At 47.6% G+C, this 17,006-nt stretch overlaps 1 protein-coding gene across 4 annotated transcripts in view; it reads right to left on the minus strand.

Moving 5' to 3' along the window:
- Positions 1-9,036: 9,036 nt before the first annotated feature.
- The window catches only part of Foxj3 (forkhead box J3), a 103,535-nt gene continuing 95,565 nt past the window's right edge, over positions 9,037-17,006 (minus strand). For all 4 annotated transcript variants that reach the window (XM_005353333.3, XM_005353332.2, XM_026782062.1 and 1 more), the window contains 3 exons: positions 15,236-15,427; positions 13,504-13,611; positions 9,037-11,862 (listed from right to left, as the gene is read on the minus strand). In XM_005353333.3, the coding sequence (XP_005353390.1) occupies positions 11,747-11,862; positions 13,504-13,611; positions 15,236-15,427 (416 nt within the window). In that variant the 3' untranslated portion in view covers positions 9,037-11,746. The remainder of the gene's footprint in view (positions 11,863-13,503; positions 13,612-15,235; positions 15,428-17,006) is intronic.

Genomic DNA, 17,006 nt, shown 5'->3' on the forward strand with positions numbered 1-17,006 from the left:
GCCCTGTAGACCCAGCCCTGCCCTTGAAGAAAGAGGCCCAGAAAGGCGACTGTGACGACAATGACAACAGAGACAGGGCCATTAGCATAGGGGTGAGGAGTATGAAAGAGGCATCTCCCATTTGGGACAGGAGGGTCTCCCCAAGGAGCTCAAGCCAGTGCAGAGGCTTGAGGATAGGGTACTTCTGTCCACAGGGGCTGCTAGGAGCCAGAGGTGAGCTGGGCCTGGAAAGTTCAGGGGGGCTGTGAAAAGTGAGCCCCGAGAAAGGAGAAAGGGGAGACTGGGAACACACGACCCAGACACACTCCAGACTTGGTCTCTGTGATTCAATTCTGCCATTCTCAGGCGTGCGTTCAAATCCCACCACCTGCCTGCCCTCCAAGTCTCATTGTCCCATCAGGTTCTTGACGCAGACCATGGTGAATACCTCCTGGGTGGCAGATGCCCTTGTGCTGGGTTCTATGCAGACTCCCTAGGTGTTCCATGCAGTTCCTGGCACACAGGAAGCCCTTGTTTAAGGTGCCCATTACCTGAATAGCAGCAGCACCTCCTGGTCCCCATTGCCTCCTCTGAAGGCCACCGGCCTAGCCCAGCTACAGCAGGTTCTCAGGTGGTATGGCCCTCTGACCTGGCCCACCCTGCTCTCAGTGACTGAGATGGATCTATGCGCATCTGGGCCCCTCCAATCTGACCCGTTAGGATCGAACATGCCTAATGCAGTGTGTGCCCACTGCAGGACCTAGGGTGTATGAGCCCCAGGACTCTAAAGAAAGCTATCCTGGGGCCTCCTTTTCTTCCTGCTGCTCCACCACAAGGGCTGCATATCCAGAAAGTCAGGGTGAGGGACAGCATCCCTGGATGGGAGAGGAGCCTAGGAAGAAGGGACAAGAAAGTGTTTAACCCAGCAGCAGGGGCAGGAAACATTTGGTCCTGCAATGCTGTCCTAAGCTAGACTGGACTTCTGCACCGCCCCCCCCTACTGTGGGGTCATGTGTAAATGTGTGAATTCACTGAGAAGTGTCATGTATGTACACTGAAGGAGTATGTGTGCGCACTGAGATGTGTATGTATGTTGAGGTGTGTACTGAAAGACAGGTAGGTATTCTGAAAGAGATCTGTGCAAATGTGTTTGTGTGTGCACTGAAGAGTGTGTGTTTATGTGCAGGCACTGTGTACCTATGTCTGAGGATGACAGAACCGAGGTGTGTGTATATGATTGCATATGCACGTGTACACTAGAGTAGATGAGTCTATGCTGAGGATGAATGTGTGTGCTGAGGTATGTGTGTACATGGGGATGTGTATATACTAGGAAGATGTGCATACACTACAGTATGTGTATTTGTCCTGAAGTGGGGAGGTGTGTACTTCAGGAAACAGTGTATCTGTGTGCCTGCAGACAAGCACACGTGTGACCCACGTGCTCCACAAGGGTGCAGCTAAGCACAGATACACAGTTGCTGGGTACCAGTGAGCTGGGTTGGAGGTGAGGTCACTGTTGCTGCCAATGGGAGGAATGATGTGGTGGGGAAGAGAGAGGGGGGTGCCCTGGGGTGGGTTGCAGGGGCGAGCTGGGTTAACGCGAGGACTAGGCAGTCGGTCAGGGGCTGGGAGTTCCTGCTAAGAGTTGGGTCTGGGCGGGACAGTCTGCGATGGAAACTAAGGGGCATGGAGGCTGCGGGGCTGGGTTCAGACTCCTTTGAGTGGAGTTTGCAGTGAGGTTGCCGGTAAGGTGGGGCTGGGTTTATGATTTGGGTTAGGCCTGGGATGACGTAGGAGCCCAAGACTGTGCTGGGATTTGATTTGGCTTTAGGGTGAGACTGTGCTAGCTCAACCTTTTCTTGCTCAAGGTTGCTCTTGTCTTCCCTCCTAAGGTCTGGCTGTGACTGGGCGAGGGGAAGGGGCTTCCACCCCTGCTGCCGCTCTTGCCCAGGAGCTGTTCCATGTGCCTTTTAGGATGAAGCAGTACCACACTGTGGGAAAGAGGAAGTAGCTCTGAGGTCCTATCCCTTTGGGTCTGGCCCTATCCAAGCCCACCGATTCTGTTCTTCCCTTTCCCACTACTGCCCGTTCAACCTGCGGCCAGCTCTGAGTTTAGTCCCCTGTCTCTTTTTCAGGGAACATATGACATCATCAGCCTGCATTGAAGTTGCTAGAACTTGGACCTTAGTTGTGATCCTGGAACCCTAAGCTTTCACCCCGAATCCAGAGGCCTGTCCTCAGCACCCTGCATGCCTTGCTCACTTTGTGACTTGTTTGGGATCCCCAAGGCCACCTCTCCTGGCAAGGCGACACGCTTAAATGGCCTTCCAAGCCACAGTATCTCCTGGACCTGACTGCCTCACCATGTAGGGACAACCAACTGCTGCCCCCAAACCTTGGAGAAAAGCCAGACTGCCTGGCCTGGCTGGCACTCAAGGACATGATTTAGCCCCTGCTGTGTATACCACTCAATCAGGATCTCAAAGCACTAATCAGGAGTGAGAGCGGAAGCCAGAGCTCAGGCCCTGGAGCTAGGCTTTCTCTAGATTTGGCCTCAGTTTCATCTTTTAAAAGTCACATGACCTGAGTGTCTCAGCTTCTGTGGTGCAGATTCCAGTGTTTTTTTAGCAACTTCCAGGGGCCCCTGAGCCCGAGTTAGGACCACTTCCACTCATCTGCATCCTAGAGGCCTTCCTGTCACAATCCGAGCAAGCTTGTGAGAGGCCAGCAACATTAGCTGTATGCTCAATGGTCAGAAAAGGCCCGGAATTCAGTGGATGCCACCCTATCTAGAGGGAATCCAGAAGGTGGCAGGGTTTGCCTGAAGCACTGATATCCACAACAATTGTCTAGAGGGAATCCAGAAGGTGGCAGGGCTTGTCCCAAGCACTGATATCCATAGCAGTTAACAACAGTGGCTGACAATTGTTGATACTGACTGGGCCAAGTCCCAGGCAGAGAGCTCTGCAGCTCTGGCTGTCAGACTGCCCTACTCCCAACACAACGGGTCCTTACACCCACTGCTGGAAGTTGGGAGGGGTTCTGCCCGATGTGGGGGTACCCTGGGCTTCCCACGGAGACTAACACTATTCCTTCTGACCAGCATATCTGGCTTAAAGGTTGTGTCTAGGTGACCCCATTGTGATTCCCCGGTGTCCATTGGTCAGGTCTACTAGAGACTTTAGCCCTCTGGGGACTCCTGCGTTTGCCCACAGCCCTAAACTGAGAAAGGCCCAGAAACAGCTGGAACACACTAAGCCTGACTCGTGTGACCCTGAGAGAGGTGTGGTCTGGTCTGTATGTTAATCCAACCTGTAAAACTTGTAAACGTGTTTTAGAGGGTACAGCAATCTCTGGTTGCCACAGGAACCCACAGGAAGCCGTAATGGCCTGAGAATTCCAGTGGCTATGAGCCTCTTTAACAGCTTTGGAAAGGAGTAAGAAATCACTGCATAATCCAATTTTGAGGGGTGGGGTGCTGAGCTGAAGCTGAAGCTAGGTGAGATTAAGAACCCCTGACTTCCTGAGGGTGCACACGCACATGGCTGCTGGGTACAGCTGTATTGACTGTGCACTGCAGAAGGGCATAGGGCCAAGGGCACACGTGTAAACACAAGCTTTGGCCACCTTCAGCCCAGGGGAAGGCACATTTTTTCAGATTTACTGCCAGGTGGATTTGGTGACAACTGTGGTCATATAGCTATAAATTCCAGAACTGAATCCAATTTTCTCAAATGCCAAAGAAAAACCTGATCTACTCAGCGCAGTGCGGGGCCTCCTGAACTGCCCCTGGTTGCACACACACACTTCCCCTTCGAGGGAAGACAGCCCGCCGAGTCAGCAATGCCCACGTTGCAGCGGAGAGTGCTCACTGTCACACAGGAAGTGGCAGCTGGTGGGGCTTGGAGGCCCTGGCCAGAGCCCAAGCCCAGTTCTCCCTCCCCCAGGCCCCAGGCTGGTGGGCGCTTTCTCTTGATGCTTCAGGGGGCAGCTGGGGAGTGGAGAGGGTGTGTCTGCTTGTTTGCCCAGCCGAGTCATCCCCCTGTGGTTGGCCCGGATGAGATGATGGACACCCGTTCACCATCTGCTCTGCTCATACACGGCAGCTGCCTCCTCCTCCTCCCCGTCCTGGAGGCATCTCACTGAGACAACCTCCCACCCTGGAGGGCAGGAAGAAGAGACTCAGCTAGAGTGTCCACCCTCAGGAGTGCCGTGCACACACAGGAACCAAAGCCAAGACATGATATGGACTCCTTGTGGGACATGCTAGGAGGCATGAGGGGAAAGCCTGAGGCTGCTCCGAGGCCAGACTACTGCATCCCTGTTGGTGGAAATGGTATTTGAAGTGGCACGTGACGGATGTAGATCTGGGAGTCCAGGGAAGGAGAGCTGGCCACGGCTGAAGTACAGCAGGGCTCAAACAGCGCCGAGCTTGGGCACTTGCCTCATGACAGTGAGACACAGTTTCAGACCTTGGCAGAGCCACTGTGTACAGAGACGCTCTGGCAGTGGGCTGTGGGTAGCTGGTGAGCAAGCAAACAGGAAGGAAGGGAATGTCCCATCTCAGCAGGTATGGGTGAGGGTGTGGGGGCAGGGAGACCAGCTGGTTTAGCAACTTGGTCTAGAGTGGAGGGAAGTAGGGAAGAAGGTGCCATGTTGGCTTCTCAACACCAGTCTGAGGTAAGGTGTTCCCATGTCAGAGGATCCTGAGGCTCAGGGAATGTAGTGTCTTGCTCACAAGGAACCCTAGAATCTGACTCCAACCTCATATTCTCTCCATTGCCCTAAGCACCAGTTGTGCAGGGCCCCAAGGTCTGCAGCGATTTGGACTACAGGCAAAATGATGAGGGATCGGCTTCCGCTAGGATGCGGAAGCCTGGGCACGCGCAGGTGTACGTCTGCCATCTAGGATGCGGAAGCCTGGGCATGCGCAGGTATACATCTGCCATCCAGGATGCGGAAGGCTGGGCATGCGCAGGTCTACGTCTGCCATCTAGCTCAAAACAACACTACCCGCGGCAGTGGCAACAGAGACAAGCCAGGCAGGTGATGAGAAAAAAATATCTACAGAAGACTCGCAGGGCCCAACCCCAACAGCACCTGGGTAAGAACCGCAATCCCAGATGAGTGTTACTTAGGATACAGGACCCAGGAAGAGAGAGATGCTCCTAAGCAGAAACCAAGGAGTCCGCACCCCCCAACCTGTCCCTCTACCTCCCATCTGTGAGTGACCCTAACAACTGGTGTTAGGATCTCCAGAACCCACATAATGCTGGGTGGGTTGGCAGCCTTGGAAGTGGAGATGGAATCCCCAAACAATTATCAGCAAGCTCTGGGTTTGAGAACCCGTCTCGCTGACCTACATGAGCACATAGCCACCTGTGTGTCCATACACACAAACTTGAAAACACGCGCGCACACACACACACACACACGGGGTACACAGTGACATTCATTCACCCATCATGGTGTCTGTCACTCTCGCACACACAGTCTCACACCTATGCCTGAGTGAGCCAGGACCATTCCTGTCACTGAAGCATCACGCAGGCATGGGACAGGAAGAAGCCCTCTGACCTTTGGGGGGCCTGAAGGCAAAGGGGTGACATTCTTCAATAGGGATGTGGACAGGCTCTAGGGTAGGGTGGGCTGGGAAGGAGGTCAAGGGCACCTGGCATCACTGTGGAAAAGGAAATAGGCCTCTATGGAAAACACAGACCGGAATGAGGCAGATCTGGGCTGCCCTCCTCTACACACTGGCAGTGTGACCTTTGGGACGGCACTTCACCTCTCAGAGTGGCAATACCCAGCAGTAAAAGGCAGATAATGACACTGACCTCACGAGGAGCCTGGGAGTGCTGAGGCAGATAATGGCTGTCAAGTACCGGGCAGGGAGCTGGCAAATGGTGGCAATAATCATTATGCACTTGACGGAGCTGTGCATGGGGCACCATCCAGGCCCACTCAGGATCCCAGGCAGGGCTGGGGAGGGAAAGGTGTGGGTTCCGCCTGAGTGGCACCCATGGGAACAATGTCAGACCTTTCATCAGCAGGTCTGGGGAGACATCCCTGGGGGTGGTGAGCATCATTATGGTCCAGCCACGGCAGCTCTGAAGTAACCCCACATGGCACTTAGGCTGAGAACTCCAGCCAGCAGTTACCACACGACAGGAGGGGACAGAGATGGGGTTGGATCCTCTTCCTTTGTAAGCTCTGGGGGCTGCAGAGGGGCAGCACAGCTCAGAGTAGAAAGAACCCATCAGGAAGAGGCAGCACCGCCCCCTGGTGGTCACAGGCATTTCCTGCAGCCTTTGCTTACATCACTTTTGTTTTCTTGTTTTTTCCAGAAAGGGTTTCTCTGTGTAGTCCTGGCTGTCCTGGAACAAACTCTATAGACCAGGCTGGCCTTAAACTCAGAGATCCACCTGCCCCAGCCTCTTGAGTGCTGGGATTAAAGGTGTGTGCCATGATTTTAAAGACTTACTATTTTAAAATTATGTATGTATGTCTGTTGTGCATGAGGGCACTGGATCCTCCTGGAGCTGAAATTACAGGTAGTTGTGAGCCACTCAATCCACCTGACACAGGTAGAGGGGAAAAAAAACTAGGGTCCCCAAAGGAGACCACATTTTTAGCCACCAAGTCTCTGCAGCCCTGCCTTTCTGAAGCTCTTCACTCTACTCTGGGCAGTTAGGAAGACCCAGGACAGACAGCAACCTGATGAGAAGCAGAGATCCAAGGCTACTTGGACTAGCTTTGAAGTCAGCCCTACTGCTGCTATTACCAGCTCTGACCCTGGGCAGTTAGTTATTGCTCTGTGCTGCAGATGCTGTATTCGTTTCTTTTGAGAAAGAGTCTCTCTGTACAGCCCTGGCTGTCCTGAACAAGCTGTGCAGACCAGACTAGCCTTAAACTCAGAGATCCTCTTGCCTCTGCCGCCTGAGTGCCTAGATTAAGGGCCAGCACCACAACCTCACAGTGGAGATACCACAGTCAGGCCCAGGGATTGTTTTCAAAGAGCGAATATGAAGATCAGTTCCAGGTATTTGAGATAAACAGCAGCTGTCCATCCTGTACTCCTGGGGTCCACATTGTTTGGGACACTGCTCAAGAGCTGGGGAACTGGTGGTTGCATGTAGTCAACTGCTGTTCCCATGCTGATTTGTCAACTGATGGTATATGGGGGGAGGGGGGACAGTGCACAGGAAGAAGTTAAAAAATCTCTCTTGAATCTACTCCAGAAGAAACCAATGCAGAGACTGCCTCGGCTAGCCAACGTGCTGTCCCCTGTACTTGGCTGCTGCAGTCCATCCCCAAGCTCCAGAAGGGGCTACTGACTTGACTCCAAGGGAAATACACACATTCATGGTGAAATGCTCTGCTCATACGCACGATCCCTCTGATGCAGCCCTAATATTTAAGTCTCTGTGCTCTTGCAGAGCACGCTGCAGTTGCGGCGTCCCTCACTTCTCCAAAGTTGCCCCCTCTTCATACCACAGGGCCATGACACCCACCACACCAGCAGGTTACAGCAGATCAGGGAGTCAGTCAGAGGACAACTCCTTCTAGCACTAGCTGAGGGGTCTGAATTCAAGCCATCAATCCTTGGGGGCAAGTGGCTTTACCTCTTGAGCCATCCCCTCCCACCTGCTTACAGGAAGGAAGTCCCAACTGCTGCTAGGTCAACGAGTCTCAATCCTTTCACTCAGTTTTCCCTCAGTAGCTGTGGGACTTGGAACAAGCTGCTTCCTTTTCTGGGTTTGAATGCTCAACAAAATATGACGGTAGGGGCTAGAGCGATGGCTCAGCAGTTGAGAGCGCTTGAGGCTCTTCCAGAGGTCCTGGGTTCAATTCCTAGCACCCACGTGACAGCTCACAACTATCTGTAACTACAATTCCAGGGGATCCGAATCTGTATGACTTCATACATATATGCAGGCAAAACACCAACACATAGGAAATTAAAAAAAAATTTAAAAATATGATGGTAGCATTAATCACTTTTCTAAGGCCCTTACCAGCATGAAGTTTATGAAGACTGACTGAGCTCCGTGGTTTGTCCAGGACACTATACCCAGCTGGCACAGGTCACATGTTAAGACCAGCCCTCACAGTTACATGTTACAGCTGAGAGAAAAACATATGCAGCACAATGACTATTTCCACTTCCTCTGAGCAGGTAGGCGAGGCATATCCTAGCTGCACACCGATCAATAGTAGGTGACCAAAACTTGCCTGCAATGGAAACATAGCCCAGGCTTGCCCTCTAAGAGATCTGTGTACAAACACACACACACACACACACACACACACACACACACACACACACACACACACACAAAATGGTGAGTAGTCACTATCCTTGGTTTTGGCAAACGGTGCAGTTGAAAAGAACCTTGGAGTCTCCCCAGACGAACCATCCTAAGTCCATGACTAGAGTAAGAGCTGAGGCAAGCTCTCTCTCCTTCCCGAGCCTGCTCCTATCTGCAAACACAGACACTGGTGCTCCTGCAGTGTGCACAGGATAACTCAGAAGCTTTGACAGACTACTGCCAGAGTGGTAGGAAGGAAGCTCTGCTCTCTCGGATAAAAGCAGATTCCATGTCCACATGCAGGTCTACTGCTGAGCCTCTTGGAACCTGCATCCAATGCAGCCCTGAGCAGGGTGTGCACCAGTGTCCGGAGACTAAACGCTGGCCTGAGGACCTCTGGAGGCTGACTTCCATGCCTTCTCTCAAGGGGCATTTCTGTGTCACTATTCTCCTCCTTACCAGGGAAACTTCCAAGGAGGTGGCGTCTGGGCCAGGTGCTGCTTGCTCCTTGTCCTGGGCAAGTCTATATTCACTAAAGGCAGAACTATGATTCTCTCATCTCTGATTTTTCCTCTGGAGAGTTTTCCCCACGTGTCGGCTCAGGAAAGCGATTAAACATCTTTAAGCTTAATGTTAAGGTAGCAATGCATGGGCACAGTCTCAAACGCCTAAGGGCTCCATGGCCTGGCCATAGGTTCCAATCTGGCTCCTTCAGCTACGGCAAATGACACAGACCATCAGGTTGCAAATACATTTATCATAATATATTTATTTTAAGTGCCATCCATGCATATCAGTTCTGGCAGCGACAATCCTAATGACACTTGGGATATTTCTTTACAGCACTAAACGGTTACAAAGAATGGGTGCCACTCACCATCGGCAGAATATGAAATCGTGCAATAGGAAAACTGTAGAAACATTAAAACACTGACTGTCCAACAGCAGCACAGAGAGCAGGTTGTTTCTGCACAAAAGCCAATGCATGTCACCACATATATACAATATAGGTATGTACACATCACCCTCTTGATGAACATATCAAAATACTCTATTCCATTTGAAATTATCCCAAGATCGATTCCCTCCCACTTCAAAGGACATTTGAGAAACATGTATTAAATATTTACATAAACACACAAGAATACATTTACATTTCAAACACTGCCACAAATGCCAGTCGGACTCTTCTCCTGGACAGAGCACCCCATCTGTTTATGTACGTTTATTACTCTTTACCCCAAAGTCTCCAGTCAATTTAAGCCCAAGGGAACCTGTTCTGTATCATCAATTACCAAGAGAAATGGCCACTAGAGGGACTCTGCACCCACCAGGTAGCCCAGCCTGGCCACAGCCCACTGGGGCCTGCTCTGAGTCCTTGGGAACAGGGATCACAGAAGAGTGATGAGTCTGGTCTCAAGTGCCATTACTGGTTAGTTCAAATATTAATAAATATGTCAATCACTGCAAATCAGTAAATAATTGCCAAATGGGAAATGAGCTTCACATAATTTGTATAATCATGATCACTGGTCCTACCCAAGCATTCTGTTTCAGAGATTGCAGTACTCCAACACCCAATTATTTAAAGTGCACACTGCTAGTAGCAATCCTAGTCATGGAGCAGCTGTTTTGGTGTAGAGGAAAACAAGAGACTTGGGTAAACTACTGGGAACTCCATCTTCCCATGCTTTCCTCTGCAGGTGGCCATCTCATCTCACCTGGTCCTTCTGAGAGGAACTGTTGGCTGCTGTTTCAAAATCCTCTGGTGTTCACTAATATGAGGGGCTGGACCTGAGCTTCCTTTTCATGCCAAGTGGGACCCAAACAACAGAGATGCATAAAACTTCTTTCTTCCCAACCCTCCATGGCTTCCCAGTGATTCGTTCAAGGCAACACTCCATTAATAGATAAACAGATCTCTCTCTCTCTCTCTCTTTCTCACACACACACACACACACACACACTCACACACACACACACACACTCTTTGTTCAAGTAGAGATCACTCAACCACAGACTTGCTGAGGCTTAGTTAACATGATTTAGCATTGCTAAGCCCAGAGACAACGACAAGCAACTGGTGAGCAGTTATTTCTCCTTGATGTGACAGAATCTATTTCCTCATTAAAACAGATTTCTCTCCTGTAAAGAACCAATTAAAAGTCTATTCACTGTGGGGAAGAGAATCTCCTATTTTCATTATAAAATCAACACATCAACCCATGCAAACTGTGATATACAACGAGACAAAGCAACTGATAAAAGCTCCAAGGTATTTGTCAGGCACACACAGACCCAACAATAAGTCACACAGTCTGCATTCAAGACTGAAGCAGGCAGTTCCTTCCAGCATTACCTAAGACAGTGAGTGAGGACACTGCTGTATAAACCCTGCCTCCATGTCCTGTTGCCTAAATAGACTCGGATTCAAGTCCAGGAAATTCCTATGTAGCTATTAAGTCTACATCAGCAGGAAGGATAAGTAAGACAGGAAGCGTACTCACCTGGTAAAAGGAGTGATGATAACGAGAATGACAAATGATTCTGATTGTCTTTGTCTGTAAACTTTTATCCAGAAAAAAAAAACAACAACCATGCTTCCAGACAAATTTCTCCCTAGTGAACCCAAAAGAGCTGTGCATTCACAGAAAGTAGCAATAAATATTAAAATAACACTTTTGAATAATAAATACTTAAATGAATATGGAGACATTGATTTGTTTGAAAAGCCAAGCAATACCTAGCTTCAATCAGTTCACACATCTCAGAGCTGTCAGAATGCAGCTGAGGAAACACGCTGGCGAGGAACACACGCTCTACAACTCCCTGTGGACAAGCCCGCTCAGGAACAACAGACCCTCTGCACTGCGGAGAGCACCAACTCCAGACTCCTTGACTGAACTCACTAGAATTCACAATTACTCCTATTTTTGAAGATTAAAAAGGAAACTGGGCTTTGGAAAGACCGATTTCCTTTCAGCTCCCTACATCATCTGAAAGCATCCTGCAGAAATGGCCTAACAAGGAATAAAAACTGACAGTAACTTTCTTGTCAAGACACAATAATCCAATTAGAAAAAACTTGAAGCCTTTCAGTAATATTTGTACACATATTTACACATATGTATCTATAAACTGCTTGCAGCAAAATAGGCTCTGTCTGAAAAATCAGTCTGGCACTTGTGGTTAACATCAAACTGACACGAATATGCAAAAAGCTGTCCAAATCACAACAGTTAGGAGCTACAGAGGGCACTGGCGGGAGACAAACATGTAGTTCTTGCTTGGGTCAGGTAAAAGCAGTAAGTTACCCAGCTAGAATCTCTGATTGTCTTCAAAAGTAATTTAGATAGCACTGGTAACATCGCTTTGTTTTCTCATCTGGACTCTAATCCTTCCTTTCACTGAACAGAAAGGATGCTGGAGTCGCCTGTCTTGCAGAAACAAGCCTACACTATTGAATCCCAATCAAAGTCATCCTGGATATCATCTGGAGGCAAAGAGCGCCGCATCTGGAAGGCTTGGGAAGGCATCATGTGCTGCTGGTTCATGGCTCCGTGATGGCCTAGAAAGAAGAAGTCAGTGTCAGCAGGGACCTGGGTAGGGAAGTCAGGAAGAGACCAACTAGTCCCTAGAGCATGCCGTATGTGCTAGGGCATGCCTGGAACAGTGACACTACCTAGAATCCATCAAAAGCCTTCAACAAAACTGGAGGAACAAAGTTGTTCTTCCAGTTCTTATTTTCTAGTAAGGAGAATAGGCTTAAAGAAATTGAACAAAACTCCAGGTATACATACATATATTCTCAACACTCAGAGGAGACAGAGGCAGAAGGATCATGGATTCAAGACCAGTCTGGGATACAGACTGAATCCAAACACACAGATTTAAACCCAGTCCATCTGAATCTAAAAACCTGCAGTAAGGAAGGCATGAGAAAAATGCTGACCATCATTTAATAAGTCCTCTCTTTCTAGTGTGTTTCAATAACATCAATCAATATTATCAGAGGGGGCTGGAGAGATGACTCCACTGTTAGAACTGGAGCACTGGCTGTCCTTTCAGAAGAACCAGCTTCTATTCCCAGCACCCCATGATGGCTTACCACTCCAAGTCCACTAGATCTGACACACTCTTCTGACCTCCTTGGGCAACAGACACACAAGACACACAGGCAAAACACTCATATGCCTAAATTTTATTTTAATTAATAAAAAAAAAAGTCATTGGTGTACCACTGAAGTTAGACTGGGACATAAGAAAAATTTACTAACAGTGGTCCTTTCTATTATCTTAACAGTGGTCCTTTCTATTATTAGAACTTAATCAAATCCTTTGAAATGCTGTAAAATTCATACTGGAATATTATTGTTGTTTGTACTCTTAAAAACAAAATTTAAAACTACCTGTCAATTATTTTTCTAGTGAATCTTTTAACATACAATTACAAAATGCTAAGACTTTCAGTGTATCACATTATGGAAATGCCAATGTGTCTTTATTTAACAAAAGGATAAATCCCTCACTGCATGTCAGGCACTAATTTGATGCCAAAGCAGGAGAATGGCAATCAAGCTTTTGGCTTGAGCTCTAGCCACAGTATTGAGGTACCTATGTTTTTCTGTGTGTGCACGTGCATACACCATGTATGCATGTAACAGCAGATGCATTGTTACCCTCATCCAGAAAACATCACTGAGTACAGCCCCTTCCTTTCCCACTGCTTGGCATACACAACTCTATCCAGGTCTCATACACCCTCATTGGCAAAGACTGCTTACTGTCTTATCTCAGAGAGGTAAAGTGAATGGCAGTGTCAGGACCTGAGTCTCAGTACAACTGCTCATCAGCCTGGGAGTTCTTGGCAGCTTTTCTCTGGACCGCAGTTCCTCATCTAGGTTCCTTCCAGTTTTAACAGCATGCCCTAGTCTCCTGACTACTTGCAACTTATAATACCTTCTGCCTGGGTACTATAGTTGGATTATTTCTTTGGAATCAATGGAACAGAATCCACAGAAGCAGCTAGTAGAAGCAGGCCTCTGAAAGCTGCATCAAGTTCTATCAAAGCAAAAAAACCCTTCAAGATACTCTGCACCTCAGGCCGTAAAAAGAGCTCATGCCTTCTCAGAGTACCCTCATTTTCTACAAGGCAGCTCTAGCTTGTCAGTGTTAAACTCTAGTGCCAAATGTAGTACACAGACACTACCTGCCATCGTAGCTCCTGGAGTGCTGAGCGCCTGTGGGATATGAGGATAACCAGGGGGTGGCATCACCGAGGGAGGGAGATTTTGCCTGGAATCTATGTATAAATTTCCTAATCAAATTAAAAAACAGAAGAAGAGAAAACATGTTACCACTGTCAGCAAAACAAAGCAAGCATAAGAATCTTGATGGTTAAGCCTATGAAGCCAAGTAGGTAAGGCAATCAGAGTGAGGAGGGAATGCCTTCTGAAATGCAGTTGGTCGGTGAAATGGTACCTTGCTAGGCATTGAGCACACTGGCATAAGCTCATAGGCAAGGACATCTGTAATTGTCACTTCATTAAAGTGCAAAATTATATCCATGTTCATGACTTCACTTGAACCTCCCACTACCCACACACACAGCCAGACAGGAATCACTCACTTCTTTCTACAGTGGGTCAAAGGAAGCTCAAAATTTTAAGCAGGCTCCCTCAGGGGACAAATCTTGTAGATCCAGGACTTAAAATCAAGGTGTCTTGGCTCAAAAACTCTTTTTACTGCTGCCCACTTCTCTACTGCCCTGGACACTCCCCTTGACTGTCTGAGCGGGCAGAGGCTGATTAACTGAGAGGCCAAGACACAGGCAACAGTAAAGACCTGTGTTAGGGCAGCTAAGCCAAGCACAGGTGACTTTAAATTGTAAATTTAAACAAGTTTGCAGATGAAAAGCACAGACCTCATTTCAATGGAATTTCAGGGGACTCAAGGTATTTTCACTGACAAGAGCCACCAAGTTAGGGTTGGGGTTAACAGCTCAAAAGGGTCAAGTATGAGGGAAACAGCATCATGACGACGCCCCACCCCCATAATCTAGGGAGAAAGGCCATAAAACTAGCCCACATCCTACTACCTGGAATCTTGAGAAAGTCATGTCACAGGGACGCTAGTGTCTCACATAACTTACACTTGAATTCAACCAATGCAATGAGACTATAGAGCTACTACTACTATGGTCCCTAAGAAGGAAAGAAAAGCACTAGATTTGGCTGCTCCCAAATTTTCAGTAACTACAAGAAAGCCAAACTTGTACCCAGGCTTGAGATGTCCTCAGAGATGACCTAGTCCAACATCCCTTCTATTCCATACATGGGGAAACAGGAGTAGAGAAGAAATTTGCCAAAGGCAGGAACAGACTCTAAGTCTAAGCCCCAGGTCATTACTGCCAAGATAATTTGCTGAAATCCTGTCACATTCCTAACACTTTCACAGAGAAAATTAAAATAAACAAACAAACAAACAAACAAACAAAAAAAGCCATAATTTCTCATTTTTCTATGCCCTCATTACAGAGCCTCACAATGACAACCTGACATTGTGTGTATTCTTCAAAAGAACCTTCAACTTTTAATTTTAACATCCTCAGAAGGTTTAACTTTTTGATTTTTGCTGCAAGCCTACACAAATTTAAAGTGAAATAATTTCATAACTATGTTTTTTAGAAAACACAAGCATCTTTTACAGACTTGTTTAATAACAATGAAAAGTTATAAATGACAAAGGACAGCAGCACATAACTCACACAATCACAAAAGATAGCCTGTCACCTCAAAATTTGAAAAACACACTTAAACCATTTGCCATCACTCATTTCTGACAAATAACACAACGTAGATGGGTCAACATCACCCTGAGTGACACGTCACACACCTGTTGCCTAAGACAGTGAATTTATGTATGTGCACATAGGACCATACCTGCCCCAATGTGTTGGGAAGGCTTTGCTGGGTGCATGGCACCATGACAGACGTTCTGTTGAACATTGCTCTGTGAGTGGATAAGGCCAGTCTGTGTGAAGAACTGATTAAGAGAGGAACAGAGATCAGCAAACTGAACCTGATCTAATGACCAGTTCTTGAGATCCGCCTGCCTCATACTCTCCATCAGACCTACAAGGAAAGATGGGGATACAGTGAGCACAACTCTAACACTGCAGGAACACCAATACAAGTCTTCTCAATCCCCAGTCTCCATCACTCAGGTCCTCTGATGTGGCAGTTGCTTGTGCAATGAAAAGTGACATTTTATGATACTTAAGATTACCCAAGGGGCTCACAGTCCTAGGTTTGGAACACTCTGACCTGGATTCAATCCCCAAAACCTGCATTTTAAAAAAGGGGCCAGATTTGGTGGTATACTTGTAATCATGGTGCTTGTTCCCAAAGACAGGTCCTTGGAACTCACTGGCAAGTCTAGCCTACTTAGTAAGCTCCAGGCCTGTGAGAAACCCTGTCTCAAAAAAGGGGGTAGAGCTGTATGAGGGCTTGAGTTTAGATTCCCCAGAACCTGACTAAAAGTGAGTACGGGCACATGCCTATGAAAACAAAACAAAACATGATGGTCACAACACACGAGGAAAACCACTCTAGGTAAAGCAGTAAGCTTCAGGGTCAACGAGAAACCCTGTCGTCCCCCCCCCCCAAAAAAAAGGTGGAGAAAAGTTATCAACGCCTGGCCTGCATGTGTGCAAGTATACCCACACATACCATACATACACACAAATTAGGCCAAAGAGATGGCTTGTTGTGGGATAAGTTTTTAAACATTGTGAAAATGTTTCTCTGTCCAAGGTGCTTTCTGATAGGTTTAGTAAAAAGCTGAATGGCCAATAGCTAGCCAGTAGGGAATAGGCAGCAATTCCAGGGAAAGGGAGGAACTCGAGAAGAAACTGAGGCGCATGGATACAGTATGGAAGAGAAGTAATGAGCTACGTGGGCAAAAACATAGATTAACAGGTTAATTGAAATTACAAGCCGGGCGGTGGTGGCGCACACCTTTAATCTCAGCACTTGGGAGGCAGAGGCAGGTGGATCTCTGTGAGTTCGAGACCAGCCTGGTCTACAGAGCTAGTTCCAGGACAGGCTCCAAAACCAGAGAAACCCTGTCTCGAAAAACAAAAAAAAAAAAAAAAAAAAAAAATTACATGAGCTAGTTGGAAACATACCTAAGCTAAAGTCAAGCATTCATTGCTAATAAAAAGCCTCTGTGTTATTATTTGGGGGGCTGGCGGTCTAAATAAAGTCCAATGAGAAAGCTTGCTACAATGGCTCAGCTGATAAAAGTGCTTATTATTTCTACTTGTTAGGAGTCTATGGTAGAAGAACAGAATTGATTCCCAAGAATCATCCTCTGATATGTACATATGCACCTTGTGCATATGGATACATGTGTGTGTTGGCACTCCTTATACACATACTAGACACATACAATAAGACATAGGGGGATAAAAGTAAAAGGTGAACCGCACCTGGGGAACAACACTGTGATTGTCCCATGGCCTCAAAAAGAAAACTGATTCTTTCAAACAAGGCTAATATTCCTGCAGAACTCTTATATGTAATGTTTTCCTACATCAACTGGCTAATTTATTAGAAGTTTTTATAAATAATGTCCGTTAACACAACCACTGCCAATGTGTTCTCTCTTCCTCCCCCTCCCCCATCTCATTTGCTATGCTATGTAGTCTAT

The sequence above is a fragment of the Microtus ochrogaster genome, chromosome 10 (genome assembly GCF_000317375.1).
Source record: "Microtus ochrogaster isolate Prairie Vole_2 chromosome 10, MicOch1.0, whole genome shotgun sequence".
In the NCBI taxonomy this organism is placed as follows: Eukaryota; Metazoa; Chordata; class Mammalia; order Rodentia; family Cricetidae; genus Microtus; species Microtus ochrogaster.